Source organism: Clupea harengus, chromosome 24 (genome assembly GCF_900700415.2).
Source record: "Clupea harengus chromosome 24, Ch_v2.0.2, whole genome shotgun sequence".
Lineage (NCBI taxonomy): Eukaryota > Metazoa > Chordata > Actinopteri > Clupeiformes > Clupeidae > Clupea > Clupea harengus.
In genome coordinates this window covers 9394490-9412685 of record NC_045175.1, presented here as the reverse complement: position 1 = coordinate 9412685, position 18196 = coordinate 9394490, and the positions used below count along the sequence as shown (strand labels likewise).

General features: G+C 46.6%; 1 protein-coding gene across 1 annotated transcript in view; it reads left to right on the top strand.

Moving 5' to 3' along the window:
- The window catches only part of usp34 (ubiquitin specific peptidase 34), a 62335-nt gene extending 44840 nt beyond the window's left edge, over positions 1–17495 (top strand). Inside the window, exons 48-78 of the mRNA XM_031561890.2 lie at positions 1–114; positions 520–598; positions 838–891; positions 1008–1103; positions 1296–1360; positions 1703–1778; positions 2103–2150; positions 2363–2428; positions 2621–2701; positions 3020–3105; positions 3402–3570; positions 4047–4121; positions 4812–4963; positions 5480–5633; positions 6655–6699; positions 6994–7098; positions 7683–7830; positions 8310–8614; positions 9099–9428; positions 9834–9991; positions 10169–10247; positions 10602–10728; positions 10936–11043; positions 11491–11595; positions 11950–12074; positions 12759–12882; positions 13117–13196; positions 13456–13596; positions 14044–14190; positions 14732–14891; positions 15320–17495. The exon at positions 1–114 is cut by the window's left edge and continues 37 nt beyond it. Coding sequence (XP_031417750.1) covers positions 1–114; positions 520–598; positions 838–891; positions 1008–1103; positions 1296–1360; positions 1703–1778; positions 2103–2150; positions 2363–2428; positions 2621–2701; positions 3020–3105; positions 3402–3570; positions 4047–4121; positions 4812–4963; positions 5480–5633; positions 6655–6699; positions 6994–7098; positions 7683–7830; positions 8310–8614; positions 9099–9428; positions 9834–9991; positions 10169–10247; positions 10602–10728; positions 10936–11043; positions 11491–11595; positions 11950–12074; positions 12759–12882; positions 13117–13196; positions 13456–13596; positions 14044–14190; positions 14732–14891; positions 15320–16116 — 4399 coding nt within the window. The 3' untranslated portion in view covers positions 16117–17495. The remainder of the gene's footprint in view (positions 115–519; positions 599–837; positions 892–1007; positions 1104–1295; positions 1361–1702; positions 1779–2102; positions 2151–2362; positions 2429–2620; positions 2702–3019; positions 3106–3401; positions 3571–4046; positions 4122–4811; positions 4964–5479; positions 5634–6654; positions 6700–6993; positions 7099–7682; positions 7831–8309; positions 8615–9098; positions 9429–9833; positions 9992–10168; positions 10248–10601; positions 10729–10935; positions 11044–11490; positions 11596–11949; positions 12075–12758; positions 12883–13116; positions 13197–13455; positions 13597–14043; positions 14191–14731; positions 14892–15319) is intronic.
- Positions 17496–18196: the final 701 nt, after the last annotated feature.

Genomic DNA, 18196 nt, shown 5'->3' with positions numbered 1-18196 from the left:
CTACGAGTACGACCTGATTGGCGTGACGGTGCACACGGGGACTGCGGACGGCGGCCATTACTACAGCTTCATCAGGGACATCATCAACCCCCACGCCTACAAGAACAACAAGTGGTGAGGAACAAACGGAACAGGGCTTTAGATGGAAATCTGATTTGGGATTCTGTTTGGCATGACGTGCCCGCCTGCACATTCCGTCACCTGACCGGGCATATAATATGTAATATGTAACTACGGAGACTTAATGCCCTTTTAAATAACATCTGACTAATGTAGCAGTCTGCGCTGCATGCAAGATCCTGTCACTGGAAGACCAACCCTGATCTAAGATCCTGTGACCTCCGATGATGTTACGTCTTGTGTGTGGTGTATAGAATCGGGTCATCTAAGCAGAGCCCATCAATGTATCTCGAAATTCCTCGGATCAGCGTCCTTTTCTGTGTGCAGTGTATGTAGGTGACCTCTATCTTGATGAAAGTTCCTGTATAACCGATGTCACTTCCTGTGCGTGTCTCTCAGGTATCTGTTTAATGACGCGGAGGTGAAGCCCTTTGACTCGGCCCAGTTGGCGTCTGAGTGTTTTGGCGGCGAGATGACGGTGAGAAACCACAAACCTGTCGTGTGATTTACACTCGAGTCTCTTTTACTGCACTACACTACTACAACTTTTTGGGGCAAATTGAATTTAACCCCAGGTATCAAAAAGGTTTTCTTTACACGGTATGCTGTTTTTATTTTTATGTGTACTTGTATCACTTTAAACCTGAGGGGGGTCACTGGTTGTTACCCTGCCGACAAAATGTTGTTAACCTCGTGTTTGTGGTTTTACCTTTGCAGACAAAAACGTACGACTCCGTCACTGACAAGTTTATGGATTTCTCCTTTGAAAAGGTCAGATGCCTCCCCAGTATTTCAAAGGACGTGTTGATTCCAGTGATGTTGACTGCTTTTAGTGTCATACCATTTTATGTATTTACTTATTTCCTTACTCTCTCCCCTTCTCTCAGACCCATAGTGCCTATATGTTGTTTTATAAGCGAGTGGAGCCGGAAGAGGAGAATGGGAAGGACTTTAATTTTGACGTCTCTCCTGATCTGCTGGAGGTTCGTTTATAACTAACCCCGACTCCAACAATAAGTGTAACCAATATAATAATAATAATAATGTTGGTTAGTTTTATACACTGGCTCTTTAATGTACTTTATGTTTTAGATGACCAACTTTTATATATGAACCTTTTCCCTTAGTAGCTGTTGCTTGTGATAAAAACCTGTTGATATTTTCTCTGCTCTCAGTGGATCTGGCATGACAACATGCAGTTTCTCCAGGACAAGAATATTTTTGAGCACACTTACTTTGGGTAAGTGCACAGTTCAAGCCCTCAAATTCTACACTTTTTTTAGGCAATACTTGACAACCTTTGTGAATGCGGTTGCATATGTCTCAAAGGCCTTTTTTCCCCTCTCTTCTCTAATGCCCCATTCCTTTTCCCCTCTCCTCCTCTCTTCTCTAATGCCCCATTCCTTTTCCCCTCTCCTCCTCTCTTCTCTAATGCCCCATTCCTTCTCCTCCCTGTTCTCCACTTGCTCCTGCTTCTCCTCTTATTTTCTTTTTCGGTCCTATCCTATAATCTCCCTCCTCTCCTCTCTCTTCTCCTCTCCTCTCCTCCCCTCTCTCCTCTTCTCTCTTTTCTTCTCCGCAGGTTTATGTGGCAGCTGTGCAGCAGCATCCCCAGCACTTTACCGGACCCCAAAGCCATCTCTCTCATGACCGCTAAGGTGAGGCGCGCACACACGCACACACACACACACACACGTGGGTGTGTCAACCACAGTGTCTGGTAGAAGAAGTGAACATGCACCTGGATTGTTGGGGTGCAGATCGACAGGAAATAATTGTACTTGGAAGATTGTCGGCACACGATCGGGCTTCGATGCTGTTATGTATTTATTTTAAAAGACAAAAGTTTTCGGCAGCCAAAACCCATCATCAGGGTCATTACAATTGCGCGCCGTTATTCCTTCTACCGTATTTTAACCAGAATACCAAGTGCGAGTCAAAGTAAGGTCTACATGTGTCATCTCACCTTTCTCCACCTACAGCTCAGCACATCGTTTGTGTTGGAGACTTTTATCCACTCCAAAGAGAAGGTAAACAATCCATCCACTAATCAATGTGTTTCAATGTGAAATATTTACTCAAATGTCAGTTACATTGGCTATGTAAAATAAAGTATTACCACGTGATCTGTTTATCACCATCATTAGTCATTACTGCTACGTTTACCCCTGAAATGGCACACTATCATGAAGATGGACATTTCCAAAAATGTTCTGTTTTTTTTTTTTTCACCCCCTCTCAGCCTACTATGCTGCAGTGGATTGAGCTTTTGACCAAACAGTTCAACAACAGCCAGGCGGCTTGTGAGGTAAAGCACGGCTGGACACACCGCTATGTGTGGGCACTAATGAGTCAGCCCACCCCCCTCTGTGCACCCCTCTGTGCACCCCTCTGGCACTGATTGCAGTGATGGGGGGGGGGGGGGGGGGTGGTGAGTGGGGGGGGGGGAAATGTGCTCTGATGTTGTGTTGCTGTTTGTTGATGTGGTCTGGTTTCGCAGTGGTTCCTGGATCGGATGGCTGATGATAACTGGTGGCCCATGCAGATTCTCATCAAGTGCCCCAATCAGATTGTACGGCAGGTGCGCACAAACACACATGCACACGCACACACGCACACACACACACATTCATGCACACAGTAGTTTCTAGTTTTGTTGTTCATAGTCATTTTTGTTCATAGTAGTCTTCCAATAGTTAATTCCACAATGGTGCACTTTGTCCTCTTAACTGTAAATACATACATACACACACACTCGTATATAAACCCAGATCATACTCACATCTTCTGTGTGTGTCTGTGTCGTCTGTGTCTGTGTCTGTGTCTGTGTCTGTGTCTGTGTCTGTGTCTGTGTCTGTGTCTGTGTCTGTGTCTGTGTCTGTGTCTGTGTCTGTGTCAGATGTTCCAGCGGCTTTGTATCCACGTGATCCAGAGGCTACGTCCGGTCCACGCTCACCTCTACCTGCAGCCTGGCATGGAGGACGGGTACGTAGCAGACACCAAGCGTAACAGGGAAAAGACATAACAAAACACGATCATAATTATGTTTACCTACCGTTTAAATATAGTTTCATTTTCACAATACCCGTTTGTGTATAGGCTAGCTAAAAAAATGTGATGTTTGATTACATTTTCTGTTGTTTTGGTGACTTGGGAAATGAAAACTTTATTTATTTATTTTTATTTATAACTTTCTTATTTGAACCAAATGAAACCCCAGTCAGTATGTAGGCATGCGCTCCACAGTATAGCCTTGCCTGCTGACCCGTCCTTGTTTTCAGTTCGGACGACATGGACGGGCCAGTGGAGGACATCGGGAGTCGGTCATGCGTGACCCGCTTCGTGAAGACGCTGCTGTCCATCATGGAGCACGGCGTGAAGCCACACAGCAAGCACCTGACGGAGTACTTCGCCTTCCTCTACGAGTTCGCCAAGATGGGCGAGGAGGAGGTGGGCGCAGCAGTTCATGTTCACTTTAGAGTGGACTATACGTCAGGGTCAATGTGTAGTCCGCCGTTCAGTCGACGAACAGGACTTGTTTTGTCCCGAAGGGATTTTTTTTTTCTGATATTGACAGGGATACGTTATCCCGCTTATTATACTGTTATTGCCGAAACGATCCCTTGAAAGCCAAAATGCCTCTTTCTAATGATTTTGTTGCTGTTATTGTGACAAACAAATTGCAATTATTTTCTTTCACAAATGTGTGATTTTTTTTATTTTTTTTTATCTTAACATCTTTATAGAAGTGGATTTGGAATTCCTTACTTTTTAAGATGAGTGGTAATGTTTTTACGACGGGTAGGGGAAATACTTCTTGCAGGAGTCCTCTGATGTGTAATGTCATTTCTATTAATTTGTTCTTGTAGGAGTTCTCTGATGTGTAATGTCATTTCTAATCATTTCTATTCATTTGAACTTCGCAGAGTCAGTTTCTGCTGTCTCTCCAAGCCATCTCCATCATGGTGCATTTCTACATGGGCACCAAGGGCCCTGAGAATGTGAGTATTTCTACTACTATTTCTATTATTTCTACTACTATTTCTATTACTGCTATTGTGGACGTGGAAAACTCCAGTTCTGCAGTTTCCTCTTAGGGTTGTTATTAGGGTTGTTCAGAATTAAGGTCATGGTTATGTATATGTTTAAATGTCTTTTAAAGTGGCATTATGTAGGAATTGCTAATCGCTAACAAGATGCTAGCGGCTAAACCTGGCGAAACCTCTTGAAATTTGCTTACTTTGACACTATGACAAACTAGTGAGTCAACGACTTTCCTAACAGTCAAACATCAAGCAAGTGCAACACAAGACAAAGCAAGACGGCAAATAAGCTACTTACTAGTTCGGCAGACAGTAGTAACCGGGCGGCTTCAGGCCAACCTACATAACCCAGTAATATGCCTACGGACCCTGGTATGGCAATGGCACGGAGGCGATTCTCCATATTAAAAGTCATTGTAGCGGCCCAATTTTTTTTAAGCTGTTATTTTAAGGTAAAACTGCTAATCCTAACACTGAAGTAGAATTCCTACATAATGCCACTTAAAGGCATTTTGGATAAACATACACATCTAGAACATTACCTCATGGTGCATGAAAGATATATGAAAGTTATTGGTAAACACTCAAACCTCCAACAGCCTACACACTTGCAAACACACACTAAATAAACCTTCTGTTTGTCCTCAGCCTCAGGTGGAGGTGCTGTCGGAGGAGGAAGGAGAGGAGGAGGATGAGGAAGAGGACATCTTGTCCCTTGCTGAGGAGAAGTATCGCCCAGCCGCACTGGAGAAGATGATCGCGCTCATCGCCCTCCTGGTGGAGCAGTCACGCTCTGAGAGGTCAGACACACACACACACACACACACTCACACACACACGTCAGAGACACACACACACACACACAGTGAGCTGTTGATGACACTTATGACCTCATATGAGCTGCAGAAGCAGCATGTGATTAGGAGTATCTGTCTGAGGCACACACACACACACACACACACACACGAAGACACAAACATGTAGTGTCCCACGTACGCATACTTGTGTACTCTCTCTTTGATTGATTACCTCTACATCTCTGAAATTCTCTGCACTTTGCAATATTAAGAATATCGGAGTCAAATTATTAGACAGGTTTCTAGTGCATTCTGCTGTTTCCTGTTGAATGGAAGCACAAACCTACGAGTTCTATATCAGTACTACTCTTCTGCATTTTGTGGCCATCCTTCCTTCCAAACGAAACATCTATTTTAATGTGCACCTCTTCCTCTCCCTTCCTCTCTCTCTCTCTCTCTCTCTCTCTCTCTCTCTCTCTCTCTCTCTCTCTCTCCCTCTCTCTCTCTCTCTCTCTCCAGGCACCTGACTCTGTCTCAGAGTGACATGGCTGCTCTGACGGGAGGAAAAGGCTTCCCCTTCCTCTTCCAGCACATCCGCGACGGCATCAACATCCGCCAGACCTGTAACCTCATCTTCAGCTTGTGCCGCTACAACAACCGCCTCGCTGAACACGTATGACACACACTCTTCCATGTACACGTTTACACACACAACACTGCCAGACCTGTAACCTCATCTTCAGCCTGTGCCGCTACAACAACCGCCTCGCTGAACACATATGACACACACTCTTCCATGTACACATTTACACACACACACACACACCACTGCCAGACCGGCAAACCTCATCTTCAGCTTGTGCCGCTACAACAACCGCCTCGCTGAACACATATGACACACACTCTTCCATGTACACACACACACACACCACTGCCAGACCGGCAAACCTCATCTTCAGCTTGTGCCGCTACAACAACCGCCTCGCTGAACACATATGACACACACTCTTCCATGTACACATTTACACATACACACATGCCTGCATACCCCCTCCAATCCCCCAACACACACACACATGCCCACATACCCACACACATAGCACGGTGGCTCAGTTGCTTGCACTGCTTGCACTGCCGCCTCACAGCAAGAAGGTCATGGGTTCGATTCCCACATGGGGCGCTGTTGGCTCTGGGGGGCAGGTCCTCCCCAGAGTGCACATCCTCAAGTGGGCTATCTCCCGGGCCTTTCTGTGTGGAGTTTGCATGTTCTCCCCGTGTTCACAAGGGGTTTCCTCCACTAAGGACCCCAACAGAAAAAAACATGCAAAATAACAGAACACATGTCCATCCCTGACCAAAGATGGACAGTTCACTTCACTTGGTCCCCGGGCGCTACAAGCCGCCCACTGCTCCTGGGGGGTCCTTGAGAAAGGACAGTTCAGGATGGGAAAAAGCAGAAAATAAATTCACCGCGACCTCAGGCTTACCTGCGTGTGTGTGTGTGTGTGTGTGTGTGTGTGTGTGTGTGTGTCCTGTGTCGCCTCCATATATGCACGTGTGTGTTCAAGTGTGTCGTGTGTGCCATTAAAAACCTGACAAAGGTCTTAATTATTACATAATGCACATAATGTGTGTTTTAAATCATGTATATTTCTGCTTGATTGGGTTTCTCATGTAATGCTGCTCTCTTCCAGATTGTCTCTATGCTCTTCACATCCATCGCCAAGCTCACCCCAGAGGTGAGTACGAGTCATGGCATTTTAATAGCATTTAATTGAATTAAATTCAATTTTATTTATATAGCGCCATAACAATACAATTGTCTCTAGGCGCTTTACAGAGCCCAGAGCCTGAACCCCCTGAATTTACTGCCTGATGAAAATGAAAATGCAGTGAATTTCAGTTCACTGTTGAATTCAATGTTTAGGTTGAATCTCTACATGTATTTTGATGTCGGGTACAGAATTGTTTATTTATTCTCTCTCTCTCTCTCTCTCTCTCCCGCTCTCTCTCTCTCTCTCTCTCTGTCCTAGGCGGCGAACCCTTTCTTTAAGCTGTTGACGATGCTGATGGAGTTTGCTGGAGGTCCCCCTGGCATGCCATCCTTCGCCTCCTACATTTTGCAGAGGATCTGGGAGGTAAGGCAACCATCTTTTGGAACATGCTAAATTATTCCATGTCTGGGTTTTTTATCTGTCCATTTATTTATTTATGCGTTTATTTGAAAAGGGACAGTGTACATTGATAAACATTTCCAAAAAAAATGTAAGCTAGGTTAGCTATTTTTCATCCGTTGTCCCTTGGCAGGGCATGACACAGAGAGACAGAAAGAAATAAGATAAACAAAAGTTTGACAAAGCAGTGCAGTTAAGATAACAAATTGTCAATTGATGTTTTATCTATGTATCCATTATCCTAGTCCACCTCCACACCCATGGTAATTTCAGAGCCATTACCTAAACAAACATCTTATCTCTAACCATTTTCTAACCGTAATATTTAGCTTTGTCTCTCTCTTGTTTCCTTTTCGACCTTGATTCTAAGCTGTATTTGCCATATGCCTGACTATACTCTCTTTCTTTCTCTCTCTCTCTCTCTGTGTGTGTGTGTGTGTGTGTGTGTGTGTGTGTGTGTGTGTGTGTGTGTGTGTGTGTGTGTGTGTGTGTGTGTGTGTGTGTGTGTGTGTGTGTGTGTGTGTGTGTGTGTTATTTTCATCTCCCAGGTGATTGAGTACAACCCCTCTCAGTGTCTGGACTGGCTGGCAGTGCAGACGCCGCGGAACAAGATGGCCCACAGCTGGGTGCTGCAGAACATGGAGAACTGGGTGGAACGGTTCCTGCTGGCCCATAACTACCCACGCGTCCGCACATGTGAGAACCCCACTCGTCCCCGCTGCCTGTTACGTGTTCTTTCTTTCTCATTTACAGACTCTGTGACTCTTGCTATAGTTTCCTCTTCCTCATCTCCTTTGTCTCCCTGTTCCAGTATTTTATATCTTTTCTCTTTATTTTTTTCATCTATACGCCATTTTATAACAAACTGACTGTGGGATTTTTGAAGATTTTGCCTTGGCAAATAGAATGTCATTTGTGATCTATTATATTTATATTAAGTTTACATTATATTATTGTAGTATAGTACTGTACACAATAACATAGTATTGGATAGGATGAAGTATATTGTTTTATACAATATATAATTATATTATGTAGTAATATTTCACAATATTATAGTATTGGATAGTTTAGTATAATATATTATATAGTATTATTTCACGATAGTATAGTATTGGATAGTATATTATGTAATAGTATTATTTCATGTTCTTCTCTTCTATGTTTCTCTCCAGCGGCGGCGTACCTGCTGGTCTCGCTCATCCCCAGCAACTCCTTCCGGCAGATGTTCCGCACCACGCGCTCGCTGCACATCCCCACGCGAGACCTGCCGCTCAGCCCCGACACCACGGTGGTGCTGCACCAGGTCTACAACCTGCTGCTGGGCCTGCTGGGCCGGGCCAAGCTGTACGTGGACGTGGCCGTGCACGGAACCACCAAGCTGGTGCAGTACTTCAGCTTCCTCACCTACTGCCTCCTCTCCAAGACCGAGAAGCTCATGTTCTCCGGCTACTTCATGGACCTGTGGAACCTCTTCCAGGTGAGGGGGATGGGGAAGGTGTGTGTGTGGGTGTGTGTGTGAGGGAGAGAGAGAAACTGAGACAGTGAGTTGAGGTTTGTGTGTGTGTGAGAAACTGAGACAGTGAGTTTAGGTGCATGGGTGTGTGTGTGTTTGCGTGAGAGTAACTGAAAGAGTTGCTATGTTTTGGTGTATGATGCTGTGTGTGTGTGTGTGCGTGCGTGTTTGCACATGTATGGATTTATTATTAGGGGGGTGTGTGTGTTTTTTGCATCCAGCTGATGGCTCGTTACAATAAGGCCATGATGCTATCTAAAACGACATGTTTTCACTCAACTCCTCACTGACCTTTTTTACCATCTCTCCCCCCCCCCCCCCCCCCTCTCTCTCTCTCTCTCTCTCTCTCTCTCTCTCCTCTCTCTCTCTCTCTCTCTCTCTCTCTCTCTCTCTCTCTCTCTCTCTCTCTCTCTCTCTCTCTCCGTTCCTGCCGTCCTGTCCTTCTCAGCCCAAACTGTCTGAGCCCGCCATCGCCACCAACCACAACAAGCAGGCCCTGCTCTCCTTCTGGTACAACGCCTGCGTGGACTGCCCCGAGAACGTGCGCCTGATCGTGCAGAACCCGGCCGTCACCAAGAACATCGCCTTCAACTACATCCTGGCCGACCACGACGACCAGGAGGTGGTGCTGTTCAACCGCGGCATGCTGCCCGCCTACTACGGCATCCTGCGCCTGTGCTGCGAGCTCTCCGCCGCCTTCACGCGCCAGCTGGCCTCCCACCAGAACATCCAGTGGGCCTTCAAGAACCTCACGCCGCACGCCAGCCAGTACCCCGGGGTGAGTGGCACTCGATCTGGGGGACTCTTAAGTGTGTGTCTGTCTCTCGCTCTCTCTGTCTCTTTGTCTGCCTTTACAGATAGATACAGACACAGCAGCATAGAGAGAGAAAGGTAATGGGGCTGCCACTTTTTGCCCGAAATTCGATCATTTGTTCAAATGTGGGAAATTGATAAATATTCAAACGACCTTTCGCCGTATTTAGTTTTTTTTGTGGGTTTGTTTGTTTGCTATTGCGGGAAAATGCAGTGTCACCGGTGTCTGTCGTATGTATGTTTCCCTGTTGTAGTTTCTCTTGTTTTTTTTTTTATGTCTGCAACAATTAGTGCTTATCTCTCTCTGATCTCCTCTCCCTCGCTCTCTCTCTCTCTCTCTCTCTCTCTCTCTCTCACTCCCTCTCTCTAGGCGGTGGAGGAGTTGTTTAATCTGATGCAGCTGTTTGTGGCCCAGCGGCCGGACATGCGGGAGGAGGAGCTGGAGGACATCAAGCAGTTCAAGAAGACCACCATCAGCTGCTACCTGCGCTGCCTGGACGGACGCTCCTGTTGGACTACACTCATCAGGTACACACACACACACACTCACTCACACACACACAGCGTGCACGCACACACACACACACAGCCTGCACACACACACACACACACACACACGGTCACTGTCACATTCAAACACTCTTCATCACAGTGGTCGCTGTTTTCTGATCTGTTTTCTGTGTGTGTGGTCGTTCCTGTGCTCAGTGCCTTCCGTGTGCTGCTGGAGAACGATGAGGACCGACTGCTAGTGGTCTTTAACAGAGGACTCATCCTCATGACTGAGGTAAGACACACACACACACACACACACACACACACACACACACACACAGCTGCAGGGTAAATTATTCTGATTCTGCTCATAGCCAGCTGGAATGAATCTGCATTAATAAACTGTAAATTAAAGGAGCGCTGCTGTTCAGTCAGTGGATGGTGTTGGGCTTACATGGCCATAACAAGACCCATTAATATCATTAGTAGGGCAAATGTTCATTCCTTGATCTATAATCCGTTTCTCATTCTATCTGCGTCTCTACATCCCCTCTCTTCCTCTCTCTCCCCCCCCCCCCCCCCCCCCCCCCTCTCTCTCTCTCTCTCTCTCTCTCTCTCTCTCTCTCTCTCTCTCTCTCTCTCTCAGTCCTTTAACACACTGCACATGATGTACCATGAGGCCACGGCGTGTCACGTGACTGGAGACCTGGTGGAGCTGCTCTCCATCTTCCTGTCCGTGCTGAAGGCCACCAGGCCTTACCTGCAGCGCAAAGGTGAGTGGGACAGCGAGGACCCGACAGCCTTGGGTTTTAGTCGTGTGTGTTCTATTGAACAGGTTTTATATAGACTGTGTTAATAGTAGCTGCAGGACCTGTTTTTTCCTTGTTTATCTCACACTTACATTATAATTCCATTGCTCATTCCTGCTAATCTTTGAGTCGTGTGTGTGTGTGTGTGTGTGTGTGTGTGTGTGTGTGTAGATGTGAAACAGGCTCTGATCCAGTGGCAAGAGAGGATCGATTTCGCCCACAAGCTCCTGACCCTCCTTAACTCCTACAGCCCCCCTGAGCTCCGCAATGCCTGCCTGGGTAAGACACACACACACACTCACTCACTCACTCACACACTCACACACACACTCACACTCACTCACTCACACTCACACTCACTCACACACTCACACACACACTCACTCACTCACACACTCACACACTCACACACTCACTCACTCACACACTCACTCACTCACACACTCACACACTCACTCACTCACTCACTCACTCACTCACACCACTTTGACAAAAAGACACATTGAATGCACTGTCAAGTACATGTAAGGCCACCATATGCGGCTCAAATGTTCCCTGTTATTATCTGTTCATATGAATCAAAACTGCATGGCTAGTTTGCTCCTTTCGAAATCTTGTTTATTGATTTGATGTCAAGTTTATTCATTCTCTCTTTCCTTCTCTCCCTCTTTTCCCCTCTCTTTCTCTCCCTCTTTCTCTCCCTCTTTCTTTCTTTCTCTCCCCCAGACGTGCTGAAGGAGCTGGTGCTCCTGAGTCCCCATGACTTCCTCCACACCCTCGTCCCCTTCCTGCAGCACAACCACTGCACCTATCACCACAGCAATATCCCCAGTGAGTCCGCCCCTTTACTCCTGCCCAACCAATGACATGCTTTTCGGAGCGTCACATGATCAGCACGAACCATCATAATGAATGTCAAGCAGCACGTGTAACTGAAGGATGCATTTCTGTCTTATTTTGTAGTGTTGTGAGAGCGAGTATGAAGGTGTGTTGCAGCCATGCTTGTCAATGAAAATGACCTGTTTGTTTCTTAACGTTGTCTCTCTTCATTCCTTCTATGTCCCTCTCTCTTTCTCTTTCTCTCTCTCCCTCTCTCTCTCTTTCTTTCTTTCTTTCTTTCTTTCTCTCTTCACCCCCCCCCCTCTCCCCTCCCCCCTCCCCCCTCTCTCTTCTCTCTGTGTGTAGTGTCCTTTGGGCCGTATCTGCCCTGCAGAGAGAACATGAAGCTGCTGGGTGGCAAGAACAACATCAGACCCCCCCGACCCGAGCTCAACATGTGCCTATTGCCCTCTATGGTGGAAACCAGCAAGGTGTGTGTGTGTGTGTGTGTGTGTGTGTGTGTGTGTGTGTGTGTGTGAGAAAAAACTGAGACGTAAACTCAGTACCTCCCTCTCTTTTTCTGTCTCGGAGGAATTGGTATGAATTAAAATGACCTTCTCAACCGTGTCATAAACTTCAGTACGAAATTGGCACAGCCTCATTTGAAAGGGAGTTTCAAACTGTTATTGTTAGTTTCCTAGTACATTTAGTCATTTAGCAGACGCTTTTGTCCAAAGCGACGTACAAGGGAGAGAACAGTCAAGCTAAGAGCAATAAAAAAAGCATGGTGTAACAATAAATACTACTTTACATGAGAATTAGAAAAACAACGACCTAGAAAAGAGGAAAAAGAAGTGCAGGAATGTAACTGCTGAAGTGCAAGTTAAGCGCTAGTCAGGTGCCAGTTAGGAGGGGAGGTGCTCTCTGAAGAGTTGGCTCTTCAAAAGCTTCTTGAAGGTAGAGAGGGACGCCCCTGCTCTGGTAGTACTAGGCAGTTCGTTCCACCAACGTGGAACTACAAATGAAAATAGTAGTAAGAATGAATGAATACATTTTGTTAATTTATGAATTAAATGTACATTTCTGTGTGGGAGTGGTACTGGTTTTACTGTAGGTAACTCTGCAGTGAGAATGAGGAGTGGTTATGAATGACTCGGTGTGCGTCTCGTCTGCAGGGTAAAGATGAAGTTTACGACCGGATGCTTTTGGAATACTTCCTCTCCTATCATCAGTTCATCCACCTGCTCTGCCGCGTGGCCATCAACTGTGAGAAGTTCACGGAGACGCTGGTCAAACTGAGTACGCAACACTCACTCTCACTCTCACTCCCTGGGCTTACATGTTTGTACTGTCATGGTGTATGTGGACTTATATTGTTCTGTCTTATTATCTTTCTCTGTGTTGCCCTCTCTCGTGTCTATTGTGTGTTAGTGTTTGTTTTAGCATTGTTTGTGTGTGCGTGTGTGCGTGTGTGTGTGTGTGTGTGTGTGTGTGTTAGTATGGATTAATGAAATAGTGCGTCTTCATTCTCAGGTGTGCTGATTGCTTATGAAGGGTTACCCCTCCATCTCGCTCTCTTTCCCAAGCTGTGGGCTGAGCTCGCTCAGTCTCAGGTAAGACAAACACACATATACACACACACACACACACACACACACACACACACACACACACACACACACACACACACACACACACACATACATACATACATACATACATACATATATATACACACACACACACACACACACACACACACACACACACACACACACACACACACACACACACACACACACACACACACACACACACACACACACCCCCGTCCATCTCTCACTCCCCCTCTCTCTCTCTCTCCTCCCCCAGTCGTCCCTGGCTAAGACCTGTGTGAAGCTGCTCTGTGAGGACCCTGCGTTTGGGGAGTACATCAAGTGCATCCTGGTGGACGAGAGGACCTTCCTCAACAACAACATGGCCTACTCCTTCCTCACCTGCTTCCTGCACAAGGTATGGACGGTCTCGTGCATAAACTCACCGTTGTGCTGTCGTGTGTGTGTGTGTGTATATGTGTCTATAGGTTCGTTCTGGCCCAGATGCTGTCGTGTGTGTGTGTAATACTGTTTTTTGTTACATGCCTGTGTGTGTAGGTGCAGTCCCAGGTGTGTGTGTGTGTGTGTGTGTGTATTAATGTTTGTCACATGCCTGTGTGTAGGCGCAGTCCCAGGTGCTGTCGTGTGTGTGTGTGTGTGTGTGTGTGTGTGTGTGTGTGTGTGTGTGTGTGTGTGTAATAATGTTTCTTACATGCCTGTGTGTGTAGGTGCAGTCCCAGATGCGTGTGTGTGTAATAATGTTTTGTCACGTGTGTGTGTGTAATAATGTGACATGCCTGTGTGTGTGTGTAATAATGTCACATGCCTGTGTGTGTGTAATGATGTCACATGCCTGTGTTTGTAGGTGCAGTCCCAGGTGCTGTCCGGCCCGAGCTGCTCCAACCTCATCAACATCCTGGTCACCAACCTGCTCAACGAGTACCATAGCCTGCAGCCCGAGCTGGCCAATCACAGGCCAGAGATCAGCAAGACCAGTGGCCTGCTCAATGCTGTGAGTACTTAGAGACACACACACACACACACACACACACACACGCGCGCTTTGTATGTGTAAAAGTGGTTGCAAACTAAACCAGGCAATCAGAGAGAGGTCACAGACACTCGCACACTTCCGTAGTTACCTAAACAAGCCCACTTCTATACATACTCATGCTATGGAAGGGATCATCTGTAGGAAAATAAATCCTGTGGGGACGAACAGGTCTTTTTTCGTTACAAAAAGTGAACTGACTTCTTGCAGAATGATATGAAAAATGTGAATTAGAAGCACAATTGCAGCAGTCAATATAAAGAAATATCAGACCTCCGAACGTTGGGGTGGCCTATTCAAATCAATGGAACTTTTGCATTCCATTCCTGTTTTTTTTTTTTTTTTTTTGCTCATCTCACTTTTCATTTCTATCCCTCTTTCTCCCCTCTCTCTACCCCCCCCCCATCTCTCCTTTCACACTTTCTCTCTGTCCCTCTCTCTACCCCTCCCTCCCTCCCTCCCCCCCCCCCATCCCATCTCTCCATCCCTCCTCCTCCTGCAGGACCTGCGGGCGCTGGTGCTGATGCTGTCGGTGCACACCCCTCAGCAGCTGGAGCCGGCGCTGGGCCCCGCCCTGCAGGAGCTGCTGGCCAAGTGCCGCGCCTGTCTGCAGCACCGCACCGCCCTGGAGCTGGAGGCCAAGGAGCGCAAGAGCAAAGGAGGTGGGCAGACACACACACACACACATACCACACACACACACACACACACACATACAGGAGAGCAAAGGTGGGCAGAGTGACACACACACACACACACACACACACACACACACACACACACACACGAGAGCAAAGGAGGTGGGCAGAGTCTCACACACACACACACACACACACACAGGAGAGCAAAGGTGGGCAGAGTGACACGCAAATAGCAAACGGAGATTGGGGCTCGGTTTAGGGAGAAGTGGTGTGTAAGGGAGGGGACAGTTACCATTAACGACCTTGGGAGGCTTGTTTTCAACTGGTGAAACTGGTTTACTGGTTTTCAATTATTATTTATTTAAATAAAAGGTTTTAAAAGTCAAAGTCTTGACTCTCCCTCACCCTCCATCTCTCTCTCTCTCTCTCGTTCTCTGTCGTTCATTCAGTGGATGATGAGGGGGCGACCCCAGTGAAGCGGCGGCGTGTGAGCAGCGGAGATGACCACCCGGGCGAGGGCACCAGCAGCTCCACCATGCCCTCCGTCGCCGGCCCCTCCACCGCCGGCCCCTCCACCTCCTCATTGGCCCCCGGGCCCGAGATGAAGGCGGAGCCCGGCGAGGGCCCGCCCCGATCGCCCGCCAGCCCCTCGGACACGGAGACCCGCGACTCGTCGCTCATCGACCCGGGCACGGAGCACGAACCGCCCTCGCCGGACAGCGCCTCCCCCAAGGAGGAGAAGATGGAGCCTTCGTCGTCCTCTTCCTCGTCGTCCTCGTCTTCGTCGTCGTCCTCTTCCTCCTCGATGCCCGAGGGCTTCGGGCAGCAGGAGGAGCCCATGGTGCAGCAGACGGCAGCAACTGGCCCCAGAACAGTGGAGCGAGGAGGAGGAGGGGGGGAGCAAGATGAAGAAGGAGAGGATCAGGAGCAGAGGAGGAAGGACGGGGCGAGGGACGAGGGGGCAAAGGAGGAGAGGGAGGACGGCTGTAAGACTCTGGGAGGCGGTGTTGCTGCGACTACGGCAACTGCTGCGGCAGCATCGTCCTCCTCATCCTCTTCCTCCTCCCATGACGACGCAGCGCTGCTGTTGTCGGGGCCGTCGGAGGCGGTGCTGTGGGGCGGGGGGTGCGGGGGCCCGGCTGACGCGCTGGACACGCTGTACAGGACCGTAGAGGCCACCATCACCGCCGTGGCCAAGGCAACCGCCTCTGCCAAGGGAGCCCCGCCACAACCTTCTCCGTCGTGATGACACTTCCTCTGTTCCCCCCCCTCCCACTCGCTTTCCCGCCCAAAACATGCGGAGTGGACTTGGAGTGGGCGGAGTCCAACAAGGATGCTCTCATCTGTCTGCGACGCTCTAATCACATTTCAGTTCGCTTCAGTTTGCTTGACTGCCCACACCCCCCACCCAGAAAGGCAGTGGTCTTCAACCTTCTAGTCGTCTTCTGTCTTTTCATTTGTCCCCACTCTCTCTTTTTCACTCTGTGTGATTTTTTTTTTTCTTTTTCTTTTCTCCCCATCCTTGTTTTTATTTCTTCTTTTCTTGACGGTTTCTGTGTCATGGACTAAGGCCCCCCCCCATAGGAGTTTTACTGACGGAGCTCCTGTGTGACCTTGGGTCGCTGAACTCATCTCTTCGCCAGCGGACAAGGAGATCGCCGCAACCTTGTGCTCCGTGACTTTTTTTTTTTTTTTTTGGTTGTTGGTTTTGTTTTTTAAAAAGGGGTCAGTAGAGTGCATGCGTACACGAACGCGAGCGCGCGCATTTCTAGAGAAACCCAAGGAAAAAAAACTTTAAAACAAGCAAAACGGCTATCGACAGTAAAACAGAGAAAAGGCAGGGAGAAACAAAGCCAGACCCCGCAGCTGGAGATTACATTGCAGACGACGACAACAACAACTCACACGTCTCCTGAAGGGCAAAGTGGCTTTCGTTCTCTTTTTCGTTTGTTTGTTTGTGTTTTTTTTTTTTGTTTATCTCGTTTATTTCTCTTCTGAAGTGATTGAATTGTCTTTGAGGATGCTGTAACGTCACGGGGAAAGGTTTACAGTTTTAAGTCTCTTCTTCTCTACTTAATTTAATTTTATTGCATTTTTAAGGTGTATAAATAAAATGTCCTCCGTGCCAGTTTTTTGTACTTTATGGAAGAGGCATATAAAAAAAAAAAGGTTGCCTTGCTTTTTTCTGTGGTTGATTGCCCAAGGTGTGTTTACTTGTACATTTAAAATGAGAGAAAAAGAACCACAAGAAACTTGATTCTGTAAAGAATCTGTTCAAGATGTTGCCTGGAGGTGTAGAAAGCTAAGAAAGTATATATATAAATATATATCTATAAATGATATGAAATATTATATGATATTGTATCATATGATATATCATGTAATATTATATGATATTACAGTGCTTTATTGAACCCAATGGCTGAGATAAAGCACTCTCTGTGACAGTTGGAGCTATATTTTATTTACTGACGAAAAAGAGACATTCCATAATCTATCTCATGTCATTATTACATTTTCTTTGTGTTTTTTTTTTGTTTTTCCTTCTTTTTTTCTCTTTGTTTTTGATTTATTTTAATATAGGGTAACTTAATAAAATTTTAATATGATTTAACTATGAACCAATTCCAGTGGTGAGCGATGCCATTTTTTTTTGCCTCACAAACACACCTTGCACCAAATTCATACATAAATCAATGCAGGTGCACACTTAAACGCCATATAGACTACACACCAAGTTCACACTTTAATCAATGACGTTGTGCAGTCTATGTGGTGTTTAAGTGTGTACCGCCATTAATATGTGAACTTGGTGTGTAGTCTGTGGTGTTCCAGTTTGCACCAACTTCACATATTAATCAATGACAGTACACACTTAAACACCATAGAGACTACAAACACATCTTACACCAAGTTCACATATTAATCAATGACAGTACACACTTAAACACCATAGAGACTACAAACACATCTTACACCAAGTTCACACTTGACTCGATGACAGTACACACTTAAACACCTCATGGATTATACTATCTTTGAAACTATTTTATGCAAAATTCTATACACTGGCCACGAAATCTTGCACCAAACCAGCAAAACGTTAATCATCTCTTGCTAAAGTAAGATCACCAACTACACCTGTGGCTTTTGCCTTCTCTGTGTCCAGGGCATAGCATTTTGCAATAAAGTTTTGTCAGACATGCAGTATCAAAATGTGTTAAGTATGGATGTGTATTCCGAACATAACACACTATCACTACAAATAAGGGAGAAGTTCATTGATATCTCAAAATGTCCCAACTCTCCTAAAAAAACAGAAGTGC